This window comes from Brachyhypopomus gauderio, chromosome 14 (genome assembly GCF_052324685.1).
Source record: "Brachyhypopomus gauderio isolate BG-103 chromosome 14, BGAUD_0.2, whole genome shotgun sequence".
NCBI classification, from domain to species: Eukaryota; Metazoa; Chordata; class Actinopteri; order Gymnotiformes; family Hypopomidae; genus Brachyhypopomus; species Brachyhypopomus gauderio.
This window is the reverse complement of record NC_135224.1, coordinates 520,255-547,437: the sequence shown is the minus strand read 5'-3', so window position 1 is coordinate 547,437 and position 27,183 is coordinate 520,255. Positions and strand designations below refer to the sequence as shown.

At 42.7% G+C, this 27,183-nt stretch overlaps 2 protein-coding genes across 2 annotated transcripts in view; one reads left to right on the top strand and one right to left on the bottom strand.

The window, feature by feature from the left end:
• Positions 1 to 2,188: 2,188 nt before the first annotated feature.
• Positions 2,189 to 27,183, bottom strand: part of LOC143475433 (uncharacterized) — a 156,660-nt gene continuing 131,665 nt past the window's right edge. Inside the window, exons 22-28 of the mRNA XM_076973291.1 lie at positions 16,824 to 16,997; positions 16,266 to 16,439; positions 10,322 to 10,483; positions 4,745 to 4,918; positions 4,316 to 4,489; positions 3,920 to 4,096; positions 2,189 to 2,366 (exon numbers count right to left, since the gene is read on the bottom strand). Coding sequence (XP_076829406.1) covers positions 2,189 to 2,366; positions 3,920 to 4,096; positions 4,316 to 4,489; positions 4,745 to 4,918; positions 10,322 to 10,483; positions 16,266 to 16,439; positions 16,824 to 16,997 — 1,213 coding nt within the window. The remainder of the gene's footprint in view (positions 2,367 to 3,919; positions 4,097 to 4,315; positions 4,490 to 4,744; positions 4,919 to 10,321; positions 10,484 to 16,265; positions 16,440 to 16,823; positions 16,998 to 27,183) is intronic.
• LOC143474815 (uncharacterized) lies at positions 12,398 to 13,637 on the top strand. Its single transcript, XM_076972427.1, has 4 exons — positions 12,398 to 12,494; positions 12,598 to 12,827; positions 12,903 to 13,154; positions 13,359 to 13,637. Exons 2-4 carry the CDS (start codon positions 12,684 to 12,686, stop codon positions 13,635 to 13,637), a joined length of 675 nt encoding a protein of 224 aa, XP_076828542.1. The 5' UTR covers positions 12,398 to 12,494; positions 12,598 to 12,683.

Here is a 27,183-nt window from a genome sequence, read left to right as displayed (position 1 = left end):
CACACAACCAGATCTTAATGTTTAATTTTTAACCTTTTGTTACTGGGGAGATGTAACAGCAGAAATCAAGAAGACGTTATTCAAAAGAAATTAGAGGACAAATGATGGTGAAAAAAAATTATAACAGCAGAACAACATGCAGGAACACACAGGGATTAGAATCAGAGCAAATCTTAAATCCTTCACAGAATTGGATTGAAGTGTGCAGATTGTGAGTGTACTGTAGGTACTGTGGTAGAGTGAGATTGTTGGGGCAATCTCACTAATTCCCTCCCTAATGATAAATTGCGGTGGAGCCGTGCGAGTCGCGGGGCAGGTTGATCCTGGTGTTATAAATAGCGGGGGTGTGGTTACTGGGGCAGACTCCCTTCTGTCATCCCGCTTCTCCAGCACCTTTAGTGGTGCCAATTTATTGTTGTTGGGCCTGGCTTCCTTTGTTGGACCAGCTTAATACCGTCGAGTTCGGTGGGCGCGTCAAGAGAATTACTGTGCTGATATCTACCACGGGTGGGCAGTTGCTATTTGAGAACAACCTGGTTAGTCATCGCGCTGTTGTGAAGAATTCGCCGTGGCTGTTGGAGCAACCAGCGGATTCCAGTCATAAAGGGGAGAGAATACAACAGCAACTTTCACCCAAAAATAAAGTTTGCGCGTGGTTCCAGTAGCCGGCAGTGCTGCTGTTTTGTTTGGGCCGTTCGTGATTCACGTCGTTCGAGTGATTGTGTGTTTCGTGTTTTCTATTTGTTTTCCCTGTTACGTGTTTAGGCTCAGTTTGGCGGCGACCTTCTTCTTAGTTTTACATGTTTGATTTGGTTGAGTGTCTGGTTTTTATTTCTTTATCCCTTTTTCGTTTGCAGTGATTTGGTGGTGTGATTTGTTTCGTGGTTTCTTTAAATAGTGTTGGTGCCAAACTGCGCTGCAAAGCGTTTGGTTTTTTGGGTTGTGTTTGTGACTTATTGGTCTTCTTATTGTCCGGGTTTTGTTTAATTATTTGATTGTTTGTGCAGGGCAGGAGCTGCAGGCCGGACAGAGGCAGATGTCCCAGGTGGTGGAATCTCGTGCACGGGTGTGGTAGTGAGTGAAGAGTATTGAGTGTGAAGTGTGGTCACGGTGAGCGTACAGTATAGAGGTGATCTCATAGCTCTCATCTTAATTACCAAGGCCGCAGCCCTGTTCCCTCTTGTTTTACTTGTCATTGTGAGTCTGTGCAAATTATATATTTTTATATACGATCCATAAAGTGGTCGAAGTATATTTTTATATTAAAGAAATTATTGAAACTACCTCTCTGGTCCAGTGGTCTTGAACTTGTGTCCTTTTCGTTAATGGTTTTCGTTTGTGCTGAGGCTTTCATTTGCCCCAGTATAATTCCTTGGGGTGAAATTCCCCTAGGTGGCGTAGTCGTGCATCTTCTTTTTGGGTTTTTGTTAGTTCTGCTTGCCACAGTACCATGCTACACCAGCAGGTGGCAGTACCACTGGCAACACATGGAACAAGCTTGCTTTGACAGAAGTAAGGGTGTGTCTAAAGTACGTGGTTTCCAGATGTTTAAATACCCTGTTTAGCCATCCATCTCGCTCTCTCTGGTTTGACCGACGCCGAGGTTAGACCTGTTAAAGAGAGCCTCCGCCAATTCTCTCTCTCTCCGGTTTTCTTAATTGAGAGCACGCGAACTTTGATACGACTAACAGCAAACAGCTGAAGGTCGTATTACTTAATTAACAAGCCCGAGTTACGGTGTAACCATCAATTGATCAACGTTACCACAGCAACAGATTCACCGAACTACTTCAATCAAGCTTGATGATGCGGCCACACGGACTAAAACAAAGGCGATCAATTCACTGTTATAGACATGTTTCTAACAGTGGAATAGGGTACGCTTAACCACTCTACTGCAGTAATTCTTTTCGTAATCAATGCAGTTAACACATCACGCATGGGGGGAAAAACCGTCAAATACCGTGAAACCGATATAATTTTGAAAAATACAGTGATATAGAATTTTGGTCATACCGCCCAGCACTAATTAGTAGGTGAAACCCCTACATGAGAAATATAATATTATGACCATTTACCTTTCTAGTTTTTACAATTTATTTACAGATACATATGAAATGTTACTAACAGAGTAAAGACAATTTAGAATATTATTTAAAGAATATTTAGAATAAAAAAACTAAAGTACTCACATAAGTTTCTTTGGTCTGCAGTGTGGATCCTCCAGTAGATCAGAGAGCTGCTTCACTCCTGAGTCTCCCTGTATTTTCCTACTCAGGTCCATCTCTCTCAGCAGTAAGGGGTTTGAACCTAGAGCTTTAGTCAGAGAAGCACAGAACTTCTCTGCATCAGGACTCTTCAGCAGTCTGTGTAAAGGGAAAAATATATACATTTTAAACCTGATGTAAATGAATGTTAAGAGCACACAGTCCCTGAGAGGATAAAGTAACTGACAATAATGTTCTCAATAAAATGTTCACATGAAAAGTGAGTTTAACTCTGGATCTAAAACTTCAAATCTACATCTGGACAGATCTGAGATCTTCTGGCAGTTTGATCCAACTAAAATTTTAAAGACGCAAAATATGATGAATTAATCACATGTTTATTGTAAAATATTAAAATATAAGATTGATAAAAAATAAAAAAATAAAACTGGAAAAAAAAATTATGTTGCTTAAATGAGTATCACATTTCCACAGGAACTGAAATAACAGTTGTAGCCTGAGCCAAAAGCACCAATTATGGATGTTTAGCTGGTGATGGTCACTATTATGATTGGTACATGTTTACTTTATGAATGTCAGGCTGTACTAATGTCACTCTTAGCTCCGCCCCCTCCTGTCCACCACACCTTTTTGTGTATAGTCCTGCCTTTATTTTTCCATTTCAGCTGTTTCAGGTTTGTTTCTCATTATCGTTTGGTTTTTAGTTCCTGGTTCTCTGTGTTCTGATTGTTGGTTATTGTCTGTTATTCTGGTCATAAGTTCGCTAAGGTAAACTTTTATTCCTTTGTATGTCCTGGTCTGTGCTCTATTGTCTGTATCGTATAGTTAAATGCCTTGTACGTATTAGCACTCGTATCGTTTAATCTTGTCTTCCTGTCCTTGGTATGTTCATACCTATCAAGTTTTTGATTTAAAAATAAGGGAAAGTTTCCGCTGGTTGCTGCGATCATTCCCAGCAGCACAACCAACGTCCAGGACCTCTTATATTTACACGAAGTCTTCACTTTTTTGGTAGGAACGCCCTACATTCATTAATCTCTGATGTGATTTTCGGGTTTGTTGTTCCCGCTGTCAGCACTAATCTCATGAGAACTTACATTCGGGCTACTGCAGGTTGACATTCTCGCGAGGCTAGTGACATAATTCATTTTGGAGAGACACTTGAATGCTTTTTAAAAATGATTATATTATAATATGGGACATTTATGGGGAAAATATTAATACGGGAAGACGATGGGAAAGAGGGGTAAAATACGGTAGTTTAACGGCCAAAACGGGAGACTTGACAGGGATGTATGTTCCTTGGTTTAGGTTACTGATATGTTATTTCCCCTATACTTGTAAATATAGTAGTCTGGTTTTGTTACTATTGTTATGGTCTGTTTTGTATCACTTGTTTGCTTTAGTCCCTGCTGTGTTATACCCATGCTGTGTTTTATATTAGTACTCCTTTTCTTATAAACCTATTTTCTTTCATAGTCGCAGTTGTCTTTCGTATTCTTTCATTTGTGCTTGAGTGGGAATCGTCTCAGTATGCCCCGTAAGTCACATACCCTCCGTATGCGTACGGTTCACATAGAGGAGACCAGCTCTGTTGAGGTTCACGCCAGCCTTTTATTGCATGTGTGTCCACCTCCGACTCTCACAGCATTACAACTACATTCTTCATATCTATTCAAAAGAGTGCCCACCTCAGTTTCTCCAGTTTGTATGTTTGGTCTTTTTGTATCTCAGTGAGTTTCCTCACTCCTGAGTCTCCAGGGTCGTTTCCTCTCAGATCCAGATCTGTCAGGTGTGATGAGGGGTTTGATTTCAGAGCTGAGGCCAGAACTTCATATCCTTCCTCTGTTACACTGCAGTCTGAAAGTCTATCAGTAACAAATAAAAAGTCAGTTATTTTAAGTTACTGTATTAAACAGCATTTCACATACATCAATAATGAAACAGAATGTCAACATCTTCATCATTTTACAGAGCTCTGTTCCACCTGTTGTGGACTTGTGTAAACCAAACATATCCAGGAATGAATCAACTCTGTTTAATGCTTCAGTGAAATGATAAACATACTAGTTGTGCCAGATACTAACATTAGTTTCATGAGTTTGCTGTCTGAAGTCCTTAGTAGAGCAGAGATCTGAGTAATTCCTTCATGTTGTAGATTACTCCCACTGAGGTCCAGCTCTCTCAGGTGTGAGGGGTTTGAACGCAGAGCTGATGCCAGAACAGAACAGCTTCTCTCTGTTAATCTGCTGTTTCTCATTCTGCAAAAGAAGTGACAAAACTCAGGAGATCTTTTCAGTTAAGGAAACTTGAACAGAGTACTCATGTCATTTACAGCCAAAGGCCAAAAGACCACAAAATAACAGCATGACTGACTGTAACCTGCAGCAATAAAAACGCGTAACTAAAGGGGCTTTAAACCTAGTGCCTTCAAATTATTATTAGTGACTGGACTGTCTGGTTACACTGAGCTTGCAACATTTAACATTAACAGTTAAACAAGCCAGACTACAAACCTGAGTTTCTCTGGTCTGCAGTGTGGATCCTCCAGTAGATCAGAGAGCTGCTTCACTCCTGAGTCTCCCTGTATTTTCCCACTCAGGTCCATCTCTCTCAGCAGTAAGGGGTTTGAACCTAGAGCTTCAGTCAGAGAATCACAGAACTTCTCTGCAGCAGGACTCTTCAACAGTCTGTAAATAAGAGTAATTACCATTTATCACATTATTGTTACTTCAAATGACCATAAAAACAATATATTCATGTTAAAGTTTGTGTAGAGGGGAAATATTTCATCATCCTTACTGGATGTTGGGCTCTTTGTGCTATATGTGAATTGTTATACACATGAACTAAACCAAAAAAATTCACCTATATTAAACTAAAGCAATCTCTGCTCAATAAAAATGAGAATGAATAAGGTTCAATATTCAGTTTTATTTAAAGAACAGGGATCAGCAGCCTAATATTCACAACTCATATTTCTGAAAGGAGATTCCAATGAACAAAGGAGATTTCAGAGCACTGCAGAGGAAAAGCTGTTAATGTTCATCAGGGTTGAAATGGTTAAAATAAAAAAGAGCTCTGGTTACAGGAGACTCATGTCATGTCCAGCCCCTCCCTCCTCCCTGGTCCCGCCTAGCTCCCCGCTCCCATTTGTTCCTCCCTCTGTCACGCCCTCATCGTTAGTCCCATACACCTGAGTCTCGTTTCACCATCTTGTTTCTGTGCATAAAAACCCCCTAGTGTTTTACTCCCGTGTCGGTCATTCCTTGTTTGTAAGTGTATCCCGCTGTGTTTTCCTTGCTCTTTCCTGCTAGCTTATATTCATGCTATGTTCTTGTTCTTTGCCTGGTCTCTTCTGTTTATATGTGTCTGTTTTCTCATTGTCCTACCTCCCCCTCTGTGTCTTCCGTCCCTGGTTAAAGTAGTGTGTTTGTGGTTACTCCTTGCCCTGCTCTCGATGTTAGTTCACTGTTTTATCCTGTTTAGTGGTCTTGACTAGCCCTGTGCCTTATGCTTCCCATTTCATCTGCTTCCTGGTTCAGTTCTTTAGTGTCCATTGCATGTTCTTATTTAGTTAACGTTGTCCTGCCCTGTCTAACTCCCGCTTACTTTTCTTTAGGGTTGTAGCCTTTGAATTCTTGTAGTCCCCTTGGTTAGTCTATATCATGTTGTATAGATGTTCCTGTCTGTAGCGTGTGTTTACTGTGCTTATGTATGTTGTTCCGTTTGAGTATACTACGTGTTCGATAGCTTCCATATTGTTCTATTAGCTGTTTAGTTGCTTGTATGGTCCCCCTTGTTTACTTACTTCCTTGTTTATTAGCTCTCCTGTGTTTTGTGTCTTGTGTCCTTCTACTTAATAAATCTATTATATACCTGCGTTTGCGTCACAACTGCCCCTTGAATCGTTACAAAATGACCGACCTAAGTATGACGCAGCAGGCAGAACCCGCTCTCGCCAGCAGCACGCTACCCCAGTTGAACAAACATTTTCAGGACAGACTAACAAATCTTCAGTCCTTCTTGGTAAGAGACTCCAGGGGCAATCCCGTGTGCCTGCCCTCCCTATCACTCTGCCCGGAGAGGTATAACGGGGAGAAGACTTCCGCTGGGATGTTTATTTTGCAGAGTACTGAGTACATCAGGCTACTCGCTTGTCCTCCACCTCCTGATAACGTGCTAGTCCTGTTTTTACGATCTCTGCTGGATGGTAAGGCACTAGAGTGGGCGGACATAATTTTAGCTACCCGCTTGGATGAGGCATGGACCGTGGAGGGTTTTTGCAAATTGATGCGGATGAGGTTCCAGGGAGTTACCTCAGAACCCTCCTTCCCACGACACTGGGTGCCCTCCACTGCAACACACTCCAAGGACGATCTTGGGAGGAACTGTGTCCGGACTTACCGGGCCCTCAGGACCCAGCAGGCCGACCCCCATTGGCCGTGTGGGAGTGATGAATGCCTCAAGGACGAGTTCCCCCATGGCTGTCACCCCTGCCTGCGAAGCCCAGGTCTCTACACCCGCCGGCAACGCCCAGGCCGATGGCGTTGGGCCGGCGACGCCTTCATCCGATGACTCCTGCCTGGTGGCCACGCCTCCAGATGACTCCTGCCTGGTGGCCACGCCTCCAGATGACTCCTGCCTGGTGGCCACGCCCCGCGACGACGACCGCGGCCAGGTGGCCGCGCCCCGCGACCGCGGCCAGGTGGCCGCGCCCCGCGACGACGACCGCGGCCAGGTGGCCGCGCCCCGCGACGACGACCGCGGCCAGGTGGCCGCGCCCCGCGACGACGACCGCGGCCAGGTGGCCGCGCCCCGCGACGACGACCGTGGCCAGGTGGCCGCGCCCTCCGATGACTCCTACCCGACGGCCCCGCCTCCCGATGACTCCTACCCGACGGCCCCGCCTCCCGATGCCGCCTGCCCGGCGGCTCCGCCTCCCGATGCCGCCTGCCCGGCGGCTCCGCCTCCCGATGCCGCCTGCCCGGCGGCTCCGCCTCCCGATGCCGCCTGCCCGACAGCCCGGTCTCCCGAGGCACCCTCAGCTCCCAAGCTCCGCAGGGCCTCCTCGGCTCCCAAGCTCCCCAGGTCCTCCTCGTCGCCTATGCCCCCCAGAATCCCATCACGGTCCCGACTCAGTGGGGTGTCCCCTGTCTCCCAGGTCCCTGCGGCCCGTCGCCCAGCCTTCCCGGTCCCTGCAGCCCGTCGCCCTGCCTCCCCGGTCCCTGCGGCCCCTCTGCCAACCTCCCCGGTTTCCGCTGTTCCTCAGCCGGACCTACCTGTCCTCCTAGACCCTCTTCCGGCTCTGCCGGCTCCCCTGGACGCTCCTTGGTCTGCGCAAGCCCCCACAGTGACTGCTTTGCCCGCCTGTGGGCCTGGGACTGGTTCTGTGCCGTTCTGGTTGAATGCTGCCCCCCATGTTAATCCTGTTTTGCGTTTATCTGTATTTCCTTTGTTGCCCTGTCCCCTTCCTGGCTTCCTGTTGGTCCCTGTTCCTGTGTGCGTTTCTGTCCGTGTCCACGTGCCTGTCCCGGTGTCCGTCCTTGGTGGTGTCCTCAGAGTCCCTGTGCCCATCTCTGTTCCCCAAATTGTCAGCCACTTTGTTCCCGTCCCTGTCTCCATCATCCTTCGCCTGTTTGCCTCTACATCCCAGTTTTCCTGACTGTCCAGTCCTGTGCCCTTGACCCCGACTTGTCCGGCCCCCTCGATTCCACCACCTGTACCGTCTCCCTGTCCTGTCCCATTTAGTCCTGTCCCCACATCGCCACTCGTTCCTTGTCCCGGTTCTCCCTTGCGTCTGGTGTCTAGTCCGTTGTATCCGTCCTGCCCCGTGTCTGTTGTCCCTGCCCCGGCCTCGCCCGCTCGTCTCCCTCCGTGTCGTGGTGTCTCTGTCCCCAGCGTCTGTCCGGCCCTCCCTGGTTGGCGTGCCCCGGAGTTGCACGCCTTGAGGGGGGGTTATGTCACGTCCAGCCCCTCCCTCCTCCCTGGTCCCGCCTAGCTCCCCGCTCCCATTTGTTCCTCCCTCTGTCACGCCCTCATCGTTAGTCCCATACACCTGAGTCTCGTTTCACCATCTTGTTTCTGTGCATAAAAACCCCCTAGTGTTTTACTCCCGTGTCGGTCATTCCTTGTTTGTAAGTGTATCCCGCTGTGTTTTCCTTGCTCTTTCCTGCTAGCTTATATTCATGCTATGTTCTTGTTCTTTGCCTGGTCTCTTCTGTTTATATGTGTCTGTTTTCTCATTGTCCTACCTCCCCCTCTGTGTCTTCCGTCCCTGGTTAAAGTAGTGTGTTTGTGGTTACTCCTTGCCCTGCTCTCGATGTTAGTTCACTGTTTTATCCTGTTTAGTGGTCTTGACTAGCCCTGTGCCTTATGCTTCCCATTTCATCTGCTTCCTGGTTCAGTTCTTTAGTGTCCATTGCATGTTCTTATTTAGTTAACGTTGTCCTGCCCTGTCTAACTCCCGCTTACTTTTCTTTAGGGTTGTAGCCTTTGAATTCTTGTAGTCCCCTTGGTTAGTCTATATCATGTTGTATAGATGTTCCTGTCTGTAGCGTGTGTTTACTGTGCTTATGTATGTTGTTCCGTTTGAGTATACTACGTGTTCGATAGCTTCCATATTGTTCTATTAGCTGTTTAGTTGCTTGTATGGTCCCCCTTGTTTACTTACTTCCTTGTTTATTAGCTCTCCTGTGTTTTGTGTCTTGTGTCCTTCTACTTAATAAATCTATTATATACCTGCGTTTGCGTCACAACTGCCCCTTGAATCGTTACAACTCACAGCTCCGACACGTGAATGTAGCGACCCCTTTAAAGACACCAGCAGTCATAGTCAAGTGTATCCTGGGGGCTAGAGCGCCTGACATCAGGGCTAAGCTAAAGATGCTACTGTTAAGACATTCTCAGTGTTTAACTTTATTTAGATAATAAGATATTTAATAATAGATTTGTTCATACCAAGTTCTCTTTGCTGTGAATGTGATCTCTGTCTGTCTGAATGATAACTGATAGTCTTCCCCAGGCTCAGACACACCACATTAATTTTTAGTTATTAAGCCAGCTCCATTATCCTTTGTTCTGAGCACATTGGAATAAACCAGCTGAGCTCATTAACATACAGCCGAACTGCTCTACTGTTTAAAATCGGCCTGTCTATTTAATGTGCGTTTTCGCAGTGTCCCGTGCTTGCTACACTGAATGTTTGTGTTCTACGTGCGCTGTCTGCGCCATCTGTGTTATAATTAAAGTGAGGTTTGTGCGTAATCGCTGGACTCGTGCCTCGTCCTTCGCCCTGCGCCCAGCGTCACAGATTCTAAATTAATGAGACTGATAAACAAATTATATCTACTTTAAAAGATTAGTAGGTGAAACCCCTACAACTGACCCTTAGAATAAATTAAATCTGAAATTTGAATTGTTTTAGAATTAGATTTTTGTAATGACTCTTCTTATGGATTTGTCCTTAACCTTGCGAGTGTCACATCTCTGGTCACAGAGGACTACATTACCCATGATGCCACAACGAGATGCTATAGATCTAGAACACCTAAATACTAATAGTCATTTCCATGTGTATATAAACCCAGTATTAAGCGTTTCTTGTGTTGCCTGTCTGGATTCTTACCTGCACTGTTTGTCTGGATGTGATTTCTGTCCCTCTGTGTTGTCTGCCTGGTTTCCTCATGTTCTCCTCTGTACTGACCTGTACTGTCTGCTTAGCCTTTTCTGATTCTGTTTTTATATTGTGTCTTTGCTGACTACCCAACTCATTTTCAAACTCCTGCCTGGCCCTGGATTTGGGTCTTGGATTATTCTTTATCATATTCTATATTTTTTTATTGCAGTATTTCCAAACTTTCAAGCAACACTCTATGTACGTACACACACACACACACACACACTCACAAGCCTTCAGATAATATATGTAAACACACACACACTCATTCACCTGAGGAAATATGTATGTACACGAATACATCTGAGTAAATATGTATATGTGTAGACACACATTTTATTGGTATTATGTTGGTTAGACTGTTGAAATGACCATTAAAAAATGTCACATGTTGGCACACATGAATGAAACTCACCTCAGTGTTTTCAGTTTGTGTATCTCAGTGAGTTTCTTCACTCCTGAGTCTCCAGGGTCGTTTCCTCTCAGATCCAGATCTGTCAGGTGTGATGAGGGGTTTGACTTCAGAGCTGAAGACAGAGCTTCATATCCTTCCTCTATGATGTTACAGTCACAGAGTCTGAAAGTAAAAAAGAATAAAAATACAGCCTGTCTAATATTCTGTATATGTACTTGGACAAAAACAATACACCATTTAGTTTAAATTCCCCTGAGATAAAGACAAAATCAGGCATGAAAATGGGTCAGGGGTTAAAAAGGTGAGAAGACATGGGGGGGGGGGGGGGCGTTGACATGTGACATCATGGGGATACGGCGACGGGTGATGCCAAATATTACGGAGCCCGTAAGGTGACATCATGTAAAAAATATAATAACACGTGGCCACAACTTACTAACGCATGCGAACGACTTACTAACGTATGCGAACGAGATAATTAACGTGTGCGAACGAGATAATTAAGTAATACTTTATATAAAGCCAGGTTTATCTTCCTTGGGCAGTCAGTTTGCGAACATCCCTGGGATCTGCTTGCTTTGCTGTGAAAAAATAAACTTTGTTGCCGCGTGTGAAAGGCGACATTAGTATCTTGTTCCCACGCATTATTAAGTCGTGGCCACACGTTATGGGCTCCGTAAAATATAGTAAAATCCATAAAAAAAATTTTTTGACTGTCTTGTCAATAGATTCAATGGATGGAGCCAGATCCGTAAACGCGAGAAGCCGCTTTCGCCATTCCAGATGGCTCAGTCAAAACCATTACGTCTTAATGAACCAATAAATACATCAGCTGCGAAAATGAGTGTAAAAATACCAGGGTTCACGTGTTTTTATTTTCTAACATGGGCTAAAGCACAGGGTAGACTCAAATGACAAGAGTTTACAACTTTTATCTTCAACCTTTTCAGCCCTGGCGCGAATGTTATCCTCACACGTCCCTGGATTCACCAGTTAGAACTACAGACACTAGAAAAAAAATCTTGTTTCTTATTTTATGTCACCGTTAACTACACGGGGTTGACGCAAATTTAATAGGCCCATCTATCTACCTATTTATCACAAGAGCTTGTGGCTCTTGTGATCCAGAATGCAGCAGCAAGGCTTGTCTTCAATCCCCACAAGTTCACTCATGTCACTCCACTGCTGCGCTCCCTTCACTGGCTTCCCGTGGCTGCTCGCATACAGTTTAAAATTCTGCTGCTTGCCTACAAAGCCAAAAATGGACCAGCTCCTTCATACCTTATGGCAATGGTCAAGAGTCGATCCGCACCTCGAGCCCTTCGCGCTTCAAGTACGGCTCGGCTTGACCCGCCATCCCTCAAGATTCATGGAAGACATGCCACAAGATGCTTCTCTGTCCTGGCTCCCAGATGGTGGAATGAACTTCCACTGGCTATCCGAACAGCGAACTCTCTTGCGGTTTTCAAACGCAGACTGAAGACCCATCTCTTTGTAAAACACATATAAGCACTAATCTACTGAAGCATTGGTATAAATCATAATTGCACTTTATCTCTGGGAACACTTGCTAATGTAGTCTTGTAGGTATTTCAGTCTTGCTAGGTATTGCTCTGTGTCTAATCTAATATTTTGTTGTCTTCTTTCTAGGTATCAGCACTGACAACTGTTTATGGCAGTGCTTGAGCTTGAGTAGTTTGGACTTAAACCTGTTTATACTAGATAGAGATGCATATTCTGACTAAACACTTAGCACTTTTGTAAGTCGCTTTGGATAAGAGCGTCTGCTAAATGCCGTAAATGTAAATGTAAATGTTGTGGCTAGCTCTGACAGTGTTCAACGCTGTAGCGAACGGCAGTAACTTTGTTTTACCGCAAAATATGAAAACGATTGAAACCATTAATCACCCAATTAAATGTACAATCTGGAAAATGTAGGAAGTGGAGGAAGTCCCAGCTTGACTCTGACTTACACTCCTATCAAGCTCTCCTCTACAAGTTCTCAACAGAGGTTACTGCTGCCAAGTCATCCTTCTACAAGGAGAAACTGGAAGAATCAGCGTCGGATCCACGCTGGCTCTTTAAGATCTTTTCCTCTCTTCTCAAACCCCCCTCTCCCCCACCACCCTCTTCACTTACCCCGGAGGATTTTGTCACCTTCTTTGAGGAGAAGGTTAACAAAATCCGTCAGTCATTTTCCTCTTTCTCTACTTCCTTCACCAATACTCATCCTCTTGCCATTAATTCCTTAACATGTTTTTCTCCTCTTTCCACAGATGAGGTCCTACAGCTACTTAAATCCAGCAACCCAACAACCTGCCCACTGGATCCCATTCCATCCACACTCTTCCAGACAGTCTCCATGGATCTGTTACCCTTCATCACGTTCATCATGAACAGCTCCTTGTCATCAGGCCAGGTCCCAGCTGCATTCAAGACTGCCAGAGTGGTCCCAATTCTGAAGAAGCCCACCCTGGACAGCTCAGATGTCTGCAACTACCGACCGGTATCACTCCTTTCTTACCTATCAAAAATTCTTGAGCGTGTTGTATACAACCAACTGTCTCTCTTTCTCACTCAGAACCTGCTCCAGGACCCCAACCAGTCGGGCTTCAAACCAGCACACTCAACAGAAACGGCCCTCATAGCGGTGACTGAGAAGCTCCAGACTGCAAGAGCATCCAAATTGTCATCGGTTCTGATCCTTCTGGACCTCTCTGCAGCTTTCGACACAGTGAACCACAAGATCCTCCTATCTGTCCTCGCTGACCTGGGAATTGTGGGCTCTGCATGGAAGTGGTTTGAGTCCTATCTAGAGAGACGTTTTTACCAGGTAACATAGAGAGGGTAGAGAGGGTCTACATCTGCTCCTTGCAGGCTCCTTACTGGTGTCCCTCAAGGCTCAGTGCTAGGTCCTCTCCTCTTTTCACTCTACACCCGTTCTCTTGGTGATGTAATTACCTCTCATGGTTTCTCGTACCACTGCTATGCTGATGACACTCAACTAATGCTTTCCTTCCCACCATCTGATACTCAGGTTTGCAGCTGTATCTCGGCATGTCTGAGTGACATCTCTTCATGGATGGCAGCTCATCATCTAAAGTTCAATCCCAGAAAGACTGAGCTGCTGTTCATCCCTGGAGCTACAGGTCCTCAGCAGGATCTTGCCATCTCATTCGAGAACTCTTTGATTGTTCCGTCTAAAGATGCAAGAAACCATGGGGTGACTCTGGATGACCAGTTGTCATTCTCTGCCCATATTACGAACCTGACTCGGTCATGCAGATACTTTCTCTACAACATCCGACGTATCTGACCCTTCCTCTCTCAGGAGGCCTCCCAGGTGCTTGTCCAGTCTCTTGTAATTTCAAGGCTCGACTACTGCAACTCTCTCCTTGCTGGTCTTCCTCTGCAGGCCATCAGGCCCTTGCAACTGATCCAGAATGCAGCAGCAAGGCTTGTCTTCAATCTACCCAAGTTCACTCATGTCACTCCACTGTTGCGCTCCCTTCACTGGCTTCCCGTGGCTGCTCGCATACAGTTTAAAATTCTGATGCTTGCCTACAAAGCCAAAAATGGACCAGCTCCTTCATACCTTATGGCAATGGTCAAGAGTCGATCCGCACCTCGAGCCCTTTGCGCTTCAAGTACGGCTCGGCTTGACCCGCCATCCCTCAAGATTCATGGAAGACACGCGACAAGATGCTTCTCTGTCCTGGCTCCCAGATAGTGGAACGAACTTCTACTGGCTATCCGAACAGCGAACTCTCTCACAGTTTTCAAACGCAGACTGAAGACCCATCTCTTTGTAAAGCACTTATAAGCACTAATCTACTGAAGCATTGGTATAAATCGTAATTGCACTTTATCTCTAGGAACACTTGCTAATGTAGTCTTGTAGGTATTTTAGTCTTGCTAGGTATTGCTCTGTGTCTAATCTTATATTTTGTTTTCTTCTTTCTAGGTATCAGCATCTGCTAAATGCCGTAAATGTAAATGTAATGTAGTGGTAAATGTATAATCTGGTAAATGTAGTGGTAAATGTACGCTCGTCTGCCTTGTCCCTAGTGTAGATAGCACTAGGTCCTGCTTCTCGTCCCGCTTAGCAGTAAATGAATAACAAGAATGAAGAACGTTCGTATGATTGAAACGCAATTTGGCCTCTATGATGGTTCTGGGCGGATATTGCTGGCCACTGTGTCACTGAAATTGCCGATTTCTGAAGTGCTCTGTTTGCTTATTAAGTCAATATGATAATTAAAATATATATATATATAATCTCCCGACCCCCCCCCAACAAAAAAGTCCTCGGATCTACACGATTCGCGTAGGTCACCCTTTTCAACTTCAAAACGGCGAATTTCGCCGAAAGGTGACAGATAATACAAAATAATACAACAGATTAGATGAAACTGATCTCTAGAGCCTCTAGATCAGAGTGCCACTAATGCCCCTCCCAAGTTTACTTGTGTAGTTCTGCCCCTTTTTTAATTATCCACCCCTCATTAGTTTCACCTGTTTCCTGTTTAGTCTTGTGAAACGTGCCATATTTGTCAATTGTGATTTTTGCACTGCAATCGAAATTTGTCCTCTGCATTTACCCATCTGTGCAGTTAGAACACACACACACACACACACACACACACACACACACACTAGTGATTACTAGGGGGCTGTGGATCACATATGCCCAGAGCGGTGGGCAGCCCTAGCCCGGCACCCGGGGAGCAGTTGGGGTTAGATGCCTTGCTCAAGGGCACCTCAGTCATGGCCTCAGGTCTGGGAATCGAACCCACAACCCTCCGGTCACAAGACCAGTTCCCTACCACAGGACCATGACTGCCCATGTTTTTAAACCCTTGTTTCCTCAGTCTACTGTTGGTTTTTGTTGGTTCGTAGTCCATCATCTCCTTGTTACCAACCCAAGTGTGTTCCTGTGTTCTTGCTTATATCCTAGTTCTGTATATGTTGGATATTTGATCCTGGATGGTTTTAACAACTCTGATCGTGGATTTACCAACAATATATCTTGTTCTTCTCAGCAATTGCATCTGCCTCCAAATCTACATTATGTAGGAATGTTAAAATGCGGTCCTGTAGTTCCATAATACAGCAGTGCAGTAATTGCTCAGATACACCTACTAACCCTGGCATCTGATTGATGAGATGAATCAGGTGTGTTTAACTAATATTAGTTAATGTAGCATTGTGGTGTTAAACCCTGATCTACGAGGGCAAGAGACCAGTGTGGTGTGGAGACTGACCTACGTAAAGTCTTCTGATTCATGAATCAGTTGGCAGGTTTAATGCATATGAGTGATGGCTGAACTCTGCTGGACTCTAGTCCACCAGGACCAGACTCTGACACCCAGCTCTAGAGCTTAGTAATAATGTGATATGTTCACCGTACAATTAAACTAATAATAGTGTCATCCAAATGATATTTCACACTCCATCACATCATGAAAAAAATAATACTATGAGTATTAAATAATCCACAGTCATGATGGTTATGTATGTGATCTTGCCCTATTACCAGCCACCAGCAAACACATCTGCATTTTCTTATGTGGGGTTGTTTTATCTAGCTGTGTAAATCTGTACTGTGAAACCTTTATTGCAACATTAATGGTATTGATTCAGAGGCCCTGTAACCCACGGTAACATTAGCAGCAGTCTCACAGTAGACTACAGTCTCCATCACACAGAGATTATCTACTGACTGCAAAACAATGATGCACACTAGTGAACTTTGTTTAAATCTGACATTAAATCCTCTTCAGTCAGTGCAGACAACACTGAGACATGCAAAGGAACAAAACCGACAAGATAACAGTGGATGAGGATGTGATGATTAGGAAAAATGTAAAAAACAAAAGCCAGGACTTATAATGTAATTTTGTTGGAGGCAATATGGACCGCAACATGAATAAATAAATCTTACTTCAGTTGCTCCAGAGTACACAGTGAGTTCTTCAGTAGACTACAGATCTGCTTCACTCCTGAGTCTCCTAGATTATTGTCACTCAGATCCAGCTCTGTCAGGTGTGCTGGGTTTGTTTCTAGAGCTGAAACCAGAGCAGCACAGCCCTCCTCTGATATACGGCACTTACACAACCTGCAGAGAGAGACAGAAACTCCTAATGTCATAAATGTGATATATACAAGCGTATGACCTTTATGGGAAGAACATATGAGAGAGATAGTGAGAGCAACAAGACTGAATGTGAAGTCCTTCACCCTTCAAATATTACACAGCCTACAAATAATAACAGAATTCTTTAGTATTTTATCAATTTATTTTCTGCAATTGGACACACACACAGTTATATCCAGAAATAGATTGTACCCATTTTTTCAGATGAAACCAAGATCTTGACTGACATGCACGCATACATGTTACATGTGGTGGGTATGGGTGGAAAGTTGAAACTGTCAACAATCCCTCTATATGTAACCAATAAAAGATAAATAAATATATTGTATTGCTCAAACTGCTTACTTAAGTTTCTCTGGTCTGCAGTGTGGATCCTTCAGTAGATCAGATAGCTGCTTCACTCCTGAGTCTCCCTGTATTTTCCCACTCAGGTCCATCTCTCTCAGCAGTAAGGGGTTTGAACCTAGAGATTCAGTGAGAGAAGCACAGAACGTCTCTGCAGCAGGACTCTTCAGCAGTCTGTAGTGAAAGAGGAGTAATAAGCATGAAGTACATCATGTTTCTGAGTGCATAATGAGGAACACACTGAAACACACTCCATAGTGTCTCTGCAGGTGTGTTCATACTTACAGTTCCCTTTGTCAGGAATGTTATACAAAATCATAAAATCACATATAATCATGAATCTCCCTAAAATGTGTAAGGAAAACATTCTTGAGGATCTAATTGTATCTAATTGTATCTAATTGCCCAACAGAAATTATATATATCAGGTTCTGGATGACATTGTTCAGTGTTTTCTGATTAATAAAGTATTTTCTTACATTTACATTTACGGCATTTATCAGGCACTCATATCCAGAGCGACTTACAAAGTGCTTTGCATCTGATCACAGAATTCATCCTAGATAATAGCACAGATAGGTCAGAATTCAAGATACCCTCGAGTCAGACTACTACTAAACTACAGGAATCAATGTCATTTCCTAGTGTTTTGATTAAAACAGGCTCATTTAAACAGTAAACTTTTACCAAGAACCACAAATAACCATAGACAGACATACAATTTAAGAACAATGACAAGTGCTATCTACTGAGTTAGTGCTCTTTTAAGAACTCAACAAACAGGTGAGTCTTCAATCTACACTTGAAGACAGCAATAGACTCTGCAGTCTATTTTCCTGAATCAAGACATGTGAAGAACCCTCCAACATATACTCAGTCAAGACCACTGGACCTTGTGATAACTGTGTTATGTCCTATGCACACGTTTATATGTAGAGTTTGCTGTCTGTTCTGTGTGTATAGGTCCAGTCCAGACTTCACTCCAGACTCCGCTCCAGGTCTTGCTACCCTTCACCATAAAAGGACCTTCCCAGTATCTCCCAGTGAGACATCTTGTGCTCCTTTGGATTTGCTACTTTGCTGTGTTGTGAGAATTCAGTATTTGTACCTCGTCTTGGAAATCTGGTTTATTATATTTTATGTGTTTTATTTTTTATGTGTTGTTGGTGTTCTGGTAAGTAGGGAGTGGCTAGCATTTTGTTTTGGGCTTTTGGTTTGTTTGTGTGGTTTTTGTTAGGGAGTTAGGGTAGTATTGAGTGTTTGTTTTCTGTTAGAGTGATTAGCGTTTCATTTATTTTATAGTTCTGTTCTGTTTGTTATTTTGGCCTGGGCCACTCCTGAAGGTGAGATCAGTTACATCTATATACATGTCTTTGTAAATACAATTTCTGTAAAATACACCTTTAACCACCCACTTTTGTAGTCCAGTCATCACTAACATTCACGCTGCTGTTTACCTACACCCGTTACGGTCCTCACGCCTAGACACAAATGCCTACATACAACCATTTTGGGTCTTATCACCGGAGATGATGAGACAGCCTATCGGGATGAGGTAGGGTGCAGTCATGGCCTGGTGGTAGGGAACTGGTCTTGTGATCCACAGCCCCCTAGTAATCACTAGTGTGTGTGTGTGTGTGTGTGTGTGTGTGTGTGTGTGTGTGTGTGTGTGTGTGTGTGTGTGTGTGTGTGTGTGTGTGTGTGTGTGTTTTCTAAATGCACAGATGGGTAAAAGTCAGAGGACAAATTTCGATTGCGGTGAAAAAAATCACAATTGACAAAAATATATTAACATTAATTAATTAATTAGAACAGCTGTCATTGTGGTGCACAGACAACAATCCACGTCTGAATACATCAAAGACAAAGGAGCTCATCATTGATTTTAGGAAGACAAAAGAAATCATTTAACCAATCACCATCAATGGGGATTGTGTAGAAAGGGTCACAGACTTTCGCTTCCTGGGAATTCATATTCAGGAGGACCTATCCTGGGGAGTGAACACCAAGGAACTTACAAAGAAGGTGTAGGAGTGCTCGGATGTGTTCCTGTGGGGGATGGAGATGGTGAAGGTGTAGGAGTGATCAGATGTGTTCCTGTGGGGGATGCAGGATCTGGTGTTCTTCCATAAAACCATGGGGGGCAACAAATGGTGGGTTACCTCAAGAGGTTCCCATAGAAATGGGATAAAACTGACCATTTGTATTTTAGTTATATCAGTGTGTTTGTGTGGCATGTTTAGTCTCATTTTGCAGCTTGTTGTGTACTGGGTAAAGGTGATGCTAACAGGGTAAGAGTTCCATCACTCCCTGATAAGGTTTGTAGACTTCACCCCAAAGGGGACAGTCCTGTATGGAATGCACACTGTATGCAAATGTACTCTGTTGTCTTTACCAGCAACCTGATTCCCATTGGTTAACCTGGTTTTTGTGACTGCTGTCTCTTTGAGATGCTGGGGGGATATAAAAGGAGAAGGTTGTGGGTGCAGGGGTCTCTTCTCTTCTCTTCTCTTCTCTGTTCCTCTTCTCTCTGGGCCTTGGCTTCTTCTTCTCTCTTGGCTTCCTTTGGGGTCCTTCTCCGTGAGGCAGCCTGCACCGGTCGGTATCTCTGTTTCCATTAGGTATTATTGTTACTTTAATCTAGTATGGTTATGTTATTGTTTTATATTTTGTTGGTTATTGAATAAATCTGGTTAATTGTGTAGCCACGGTCTTCCTTGATTATAGCTATACTGGGCCAGATGAGCTCATTATTAGTATCAGTTAAAAGGTAAATCAATGCTAATACCAATTCCCTCTAAAGTATCCCATCTGCTACGCATGTTTATGATAAACCTCTGACAAAGCAGGCTATTGTTTATAGCAAGGTACTTTATAAAGTTGGTTAGGTATATTGTTTAACCTGTACTGATCTATTTGGGAAGTGAGTTCTTTTAGATTATTACCAACTATAATTTGGAGTCAGATATTTTATAAGTTTTATGCACATATTTCCATCCTTGGTTGTAGGCAAGCAGGTAGGTTAGTTATATCTCATAACTAAAACCCCTACACACACAAGCAGGTAGGTTAGTTAAATCTCATAACTAAAACCCCTACACACACAAGCAGGTAGGGTAGTTATATCTCATAACTATAACCCCTACACACACAAGCAGGTAGGTTAGTTATATCTCATAACTATAACCCCTACACACACAAGCAGGTAGGTTAGTTAAATCTCATAACTATAACCCCTACACACACAAGCAGGTAGGTTAGTTAAATCTCATAACTAAAACCCCTACACACACAAGCAGGTAGGTTAGTTAAATTTCATAACTAAAACCCCTACACACACAAGCAGGTAGATTAGTTATATCTCATAACTATAACCCCTACACACACAAGCAGGTAGGTTAGTTATATCTCATAACTATAACCCCTACACACACAAGCAGGTAGGTTAGTTATATCTCATAACTATAACCCCTACACACACAAGCAGGTAGGTTAGTTATATCTCATAACTATAACCCCTACACACACAAGCAGGTAGGTTAGTTATATCTCATAACTAAAACCCCTACACACACAAGCAGGTAGGTTAGTTATATCTCATAACTATAACCCCTACACACACAAGCAGGTAGGTTAGTTAAGTCTCATAACTAAAACCCCTACACACACAAGCAGGTAGGTTAGTTAAATCTCATAACTAAAACCCCTACACACTCAAGCAGGTAGGTTAGTTAAATCTCATAACTATAACCCCTACACACAAGCAGGTAGGTTAGTTAAATCTCATATCTATAACCCCTACACACACAAGCAGGTAGGTTAGTTAAATCTCATAACTATAACCCCTACACACACAAGCAGGTAGGTTAGTTAAATCTCATAACTATAACCCCTACACACACAAGCAGGTAGGGTAGTTATATCTCATATCTATAACCCCTACACACACAAGCAGGTAGGTTAGTTATATCTCATAACTAAAACCCCTACAAAGGCACAACAGAGACTCTACTTTCTGAGGATCCTCAGGAAGAACAACATTAATCAGAGGCTGTTGGTGTCCTTCTACCATTCCACCATAGAGAGCATCCTCACTCACGGACTCTGTGTGTGGTTCTCCAGTTGCACTGCAGCACACAGAAAAGAACTACAGAGGATTGTGAGGTCTGCAGAGGAAATCATTGGGCGCTCCTTACCCACCTTGGAGGATCTACACAGCTCTCGTTGTCTACAAAAAATCCATAAAATCATCAGGGACAATTCTCACCTCGGTCATTATCTCTTAGAGCTGCTACCATCAGGTAGAAGGTACAGAGCAATTAAAACAAGGACAAATCGGCTGAGAAACAGCTTCTACCCCACTGCTATTGGGTCACTTCAGCTTCTACCCCACTGCTATTGGGTCACTTCAGCTTCTACCCCACTGCTATTGGGTCACTTCAGCTTCTACCCCACTGCTATTGGGTCACTTCAGCTTCTACCCCACTGCTATTGGGTCACTTTAGCTTCTACCCCACTGCTATTGGGTCACTTCAGCTTCTACCCCACTGCTATTGGGTCACTTCAGCTTCTACCCCACTGCTATTGGGTCACTTCAGCTTCTACCCCACTGCTATTCACACACTAAATCACTTGTAACTGCTGATCATTCTCATTTGCATCTTGATGTTACCAGTTGGTCTTGTAGAGACGTTTGCTTCTAAAGCTATTTGTCTTTTGTTAAAAACCTTCTTCTTCTAATAGTAATAGATCACATACTGGTGTACAAGGTTGAGAAATTAACAGAATAACAGATTTTGTTCAATGTATGATAGAAACCGTTAAACACAAATACAGGCATACAACATATCAAATTCATCTTTCAATTACACCATTCATAAAACACCTTTACATTATCACACTTTCCCAGACAAACCTCTTACTCACTCGTCATTAATAATGGGTGCAAACTTGCTAAGATAAAAGCATTTCTTTGTCAGATGTGAGAACGTTGGGAAACTTATACATGTTATGATCTCATTTGGCAAAGTATTCCAATGACTCATGGCAACAACAGAGAATGCAGATTTAGCTAAATTTAGCAAATCTCCTTCTTAGAGGAGGCGCGGCCACTCTATAGATGACTTCTAAAAGTAGACAAATATTTGCATAGATTATTAACTTGTCAAAATTAAGAAAATCGTATTTAAAAAGAATATGGCATTGGTGATATTGTCTAGATTTCTTATCAATAATTTTTTTTGCACTTTAAAAAACTGATTCCAAAGGCTTTAAGACTGTTTTACTAGCCTGCAACCAACTTGTCACACAGTATTGAAGACGTGAGAAAATCATAGAATTTAAGTACATATGTGATGCCTCCATAGAGAGAGATACTCGAATATACCTAAAATTTACCAAGGTAAATTTCAAAGACTTGCACAGTTTTTTTACATGAATTTTGAAAGCTATTTACATTCTTTATTGTTTCCCTATTTATATAAATGTCTGAATAATTAGAACATTTATATCTGTTTTCAAAGTACATTGTAACTGTCTTTTTTCACATTTAATGACAATTTTGTAGCCAGAGTAACCTTTTTCAATTCTTCTGTTAATTTTATTGCCACTTCTGTTTTACTTTTTCCGTGGGTGAACAGGACAGTATCGTCCACGTACATGATGATATTTGTGTCGCACACCATAGGGAGATCATTGATGTATAAACTAAAAAGCAGCGGCCCTAAAATAGAACCCTGCAGAACTCTCATAGTGCAGTCTTTAAAAGAGGATAGTGTGCGATTTACCAAAACACATTTTTTCCTGCCACTTAGAAATTATGTAATCCAATTTATTGTCTGGTTTGACAAGTCATAATTTGGTAGTTTACTTACTTAGAATATTATGAGAGACAGTGTCAAGCCTTTCGCAGGTCTAAAAACACGGCTCCCACTACACCTCCTTTGTCTAGATTAGATTTAATTTCTTCTGTTGAATATTCTTTCCTGAATCCAAATTGCAAAGTGTTTCAAGGTGTTGAATTAGTTGCTCTGCTACAACCTTTTCTAAGACTTTGGAGATGACAGGCAGGATGGTAATCGGCCAATAGTTAGGGTACTAACCTCCAGTTTGTCACCAGACTTATATATGGGTGTAAATGCCAATTTTTAAAGCTTCATGAACTATACTATCTCTAATAGATTAATTATTTTTGTCAAAACTGAGGTTGGACTTTCCTTATGGACTTTTAGAAACATACTGTCTAATCCATACAGGTCTTTTGCTTTACTATTATTAAGTTGGCCAATAATCCTCTCCACTTTAGCATCATTAACAGGTGTCAAACTAAAGGCAAATTCATCACAAACCACAGAATGGAAAGAGGAAGGTGCTGGAAACAGTCGAGCCAATTCCCAAACCGAACCAATAAAATATGTTGCCAAAGTTATATTTTCATTCTGAACAGTGTTATTTATACCTCATACCTCATGATTGGTTTTTCCCTTTTCAAGTAGATTGTCAATGTTTCTCCACAGCAGTCTGCTATTTCCCTTTGCATCTTTAATTAAATTAAGAAAAAAATGCCATTGTTTTCCTTAGTAATGTAACCCTATTTCTCAAACTTTGATTTAAGTAATCAGTAGTTAATCTAGTTCTGATAAACTTTTTTAGTGAGGCATCTCTTTCCTTCATAAATTTCCAGAGTTCACTACTAAACCATGGCAAACTGTGTTTCTTTTGTTTTATTTTTTTGTCTTTGTATATTTTGTAAAATATTTTTAAAAATTGCTATTAGATCATTACACAATTTCTCACATGATTTGTTTTCTATTACATCATTCCAATTTGTTTGCTTTAAATCATTTTCCAATAGAGACAAATCCTTTTTTAAGAGAAATGATACATTTTGACTACTCTTAAATTCATTTTGATCCCTATATCTTATTTTATTTAACTTTCTGGAAACTAATGTGAAATTATGATAATCCAGATAATCCAGTTACTAAATCATATGTTTTCATCATTCTTTCCGGTTTGTTTGTAAAGATTAGATCAATGAGCATTTGAGAAGTTTTTGTTATTCTTGTAAGTTTATTTATTAAAATGATTTCATTAATTCTTTAAGGTTTTTCTTTTGCGCTTTATCAGTCCAGTTTACGTTCATATCACCCATCAGTATTACCTCCTTTCCTTCATTTGGGGGGCGATAAATGCCAATTACAACAAATGACCTTTCCGGAGAAAGGGTAATTTTAACTACTACACATTTCAATAAATCATTTTTTATATTTATTTCATTACTTTGGATACTATCCTTCACATATATCAAAACCCCTCCCCCCCTCGCGTCTGTAAGTTTTATAATCAGGAACAATGAACACAGACAACGGAGTTGTAGAACATAGCCACGTTTCTGTGAAACAGAGATAGTCCAGGTTTGAATCAGTCAGTAGATGTTCAATCTGTTCAGTCTTTGATATAACTGTGTGAGACTGATGTGTGTTTCACACTCCTGACTGTGTGAGACTGGTGTGTGTTACACACTCCTGACTGTGTGAGACTGATGTGTTTTACACAGTCCTGACTGTGTGAGACTGATGTGTTTCACTCCTGACTGTGTGAGACTGATGTGTGTTACACACTCCTGACTGTGTGAGACTGATGTGTGTTTCACACTCCTGACTGTGTGAGACTGATATGTGTTTCACACTCCTGACTGTGAGACTGATGTGTGTTTCACACTCCTGACTGTGTGAGACTGATGTGTGTTACTCACTCCTGACTGTGTGTTACTCACTCCTGACTGTGTGAGACTGATGTGTGTTTCACACTCCTGACTGTGAGACTGATGTGTGTTTCACGCTCCTGACTGTGTGAGACTGATGTGTGTTTCATACTCTTGACTGTGTGAGACTGATGTGTGTTACTCACTCCTGACTGTGTTACTCACTCCTGACTGTGTGTGACTGATGTGTGTTTCACACTCCTGACTGTGTGAGACTGATGTGTGTTACACACTCCTGACTGTGAGACTGATGTGTTACTCACTCCTGACTGTGTGTGACTGATGTGTGTTACACACTCCTGACTGTGTGAGACTGATGTGTGTTTCACACTCCTGACTGTGTGAGACTGATATGTGTTACACACTCCTGACTGTGAGACTGATGTGTTACTCACTCCTGACTGTGGGAGACTCCCTCACCTCCTCCACCATCACCTTCTCCACCATCACCTCCTCCACCATCACCTCTGCCTCTCTCACCTCCTCCTCTCTCACCTCCGCCTCTCTCACCTCCGCCTCTCACCTCCACCTCCTCCCTGCATATGGATCCTTCTTTATCTTCTGAGTCCCGATTGTTACACAAACGTTATTTTGTAATGGCTTCCGTAATGAGAAATGTTTTACACAACACTGTTATAGGCAATGGAAAGATGTGGCTTGAGTAATTATGTATATTTGTTTCCTGTTAATGTGTGTTTACAACCACACACACCCTCACAAACACACACCCACATACAACCACATACACACACAACCACATACACACACACAACAACATACACACACACACACACACACATACACACACAACCACATACACATTCTCACACACACACAACCACATACAGTTGTGATCAAATTTATTCAACCCCCACTGAAATAAAGTGTTTTGGCCAGTTTGACATTGATTTTGATCATTTCAGTCATCTTATTTACAATTATATCAAAGAGGCACTTATAAATTAGACAAACATAACATAATATTTATGATGGAATAACCACAAATGTCTTTACTGTGCTCACATCATTATCAGTTTTATTCAACCCCCTAGTGACATTATTTTTTAGTACTTAGTACAACATCCTTTTCCAGTTATGACAGCTTTCAAGCGTGAACCATAGCTTGACACAAGTGTCTTGCAGCGACCTATGGGTATCTTAGCCCATTCTTCATGGGCAAAAGCCTCCAGTTCAGTCACATTCTTAGGCTTGCGCACTGCAACTGCCTTCTTTAGGTCCCACCAGAGGTTCTCAATTGGATTTAAGTCTGGTGATTGCGATGGCCACTCTAGAATGTTTCAGCCTTTCATGTTCAACCATGCTCAAGTGGACTTGGATGTGTGCTTCGGATCATTGTCCTGTTGGAAGGTCCAACGTCTCCCAAGCCGCAGGTTTGTGACTGACTCCATCACATTTTCCTCCAAGATCTCCTGGTACTGAAGGGAATTCATGGTACCCTGCACACGTTGAAGCTTTCCTGTACCATTAGAAGCAAAACAGCCCCAAAGCATAATTGACCCCCCGCCATGCTTCACAGTAGGCAAGGTGTTCTTTTGTTCATAAGCCTGGTTCTTCCTTCTCCAAACATAGCGCTGGTCCATTGTCCCAAACAGTTCTAATTTAGTTTCATCTGACCACAGTACACTGTTCCAAAACCTTTGTGGCTTGTCCACATGACTTTTGGCATACTGCAGTCGACTTTTCTTGTTCTTTGGAGTCAGCAAGGGGGTGCATCTGGCATGGAGGTCTTCGTTATGCAGTGCGCGCCTTATTGTCTGAGCTGAAACTTCAGTGCCCACATCTGTCTTTTTTCAGTTCCTTAGCAGTCACGCGGGGATTTTTCTCCACATTACGCTTCAGGTAGCGCACAGCAGTCGCGGTCAGGATCTTCTTTCTGCCACGACCAGGTAACGTTTCCACTGTGCCCTTTAACTTGAACTTGCGAATGATACTTCCGATAGTGTCTCTTGGAATATTTAACAACTTCGCAATCTTTTTATATCCATTGCCATTCTTGTGAAGAGCAATAACCTCTTCTCTTGTCTTCTGGGACCATTCTCTTGCCTTCACCATGCTTGGAAACACACCAGTAGATGTCTAGAAGGAGCTGAGTATCACAGTCCTTTTAAATCTGCCTAATTGGTGCTTATCATGCTTGATTGCTGCTCGTTGACATCCACAGATGTTTTCAATACCTGATGGAAAACACTGGAATGAACCTCTGTTCTTAGGAGTGGTAGTCGTAAAGGGGTTGAATAATTGTGTCAATGAAGAAATCACAAAAAGGCCATTTAATACTTTATGACAAAAAAATTGATGCTATCTTAGTTGCATTTAGTTCTTTAACAAGTCCTTGTAAGATTTCATTATGAACACAATTACAAATGTGCACTGAATTCAATAAAACCCTTCGCAGCATTGGGGGTTGAATAAATTTGATCACAACTGTACACACTCTCACAAACACACCCACACACAAACTCTCACAAACACACTCCCGCATACACACTCTCACAAACACACACCCGCATACACACTAGGGGTGCACAATATGGATCGCAAACTAGAATTGCAATGTGCAATAACATTGTTGGA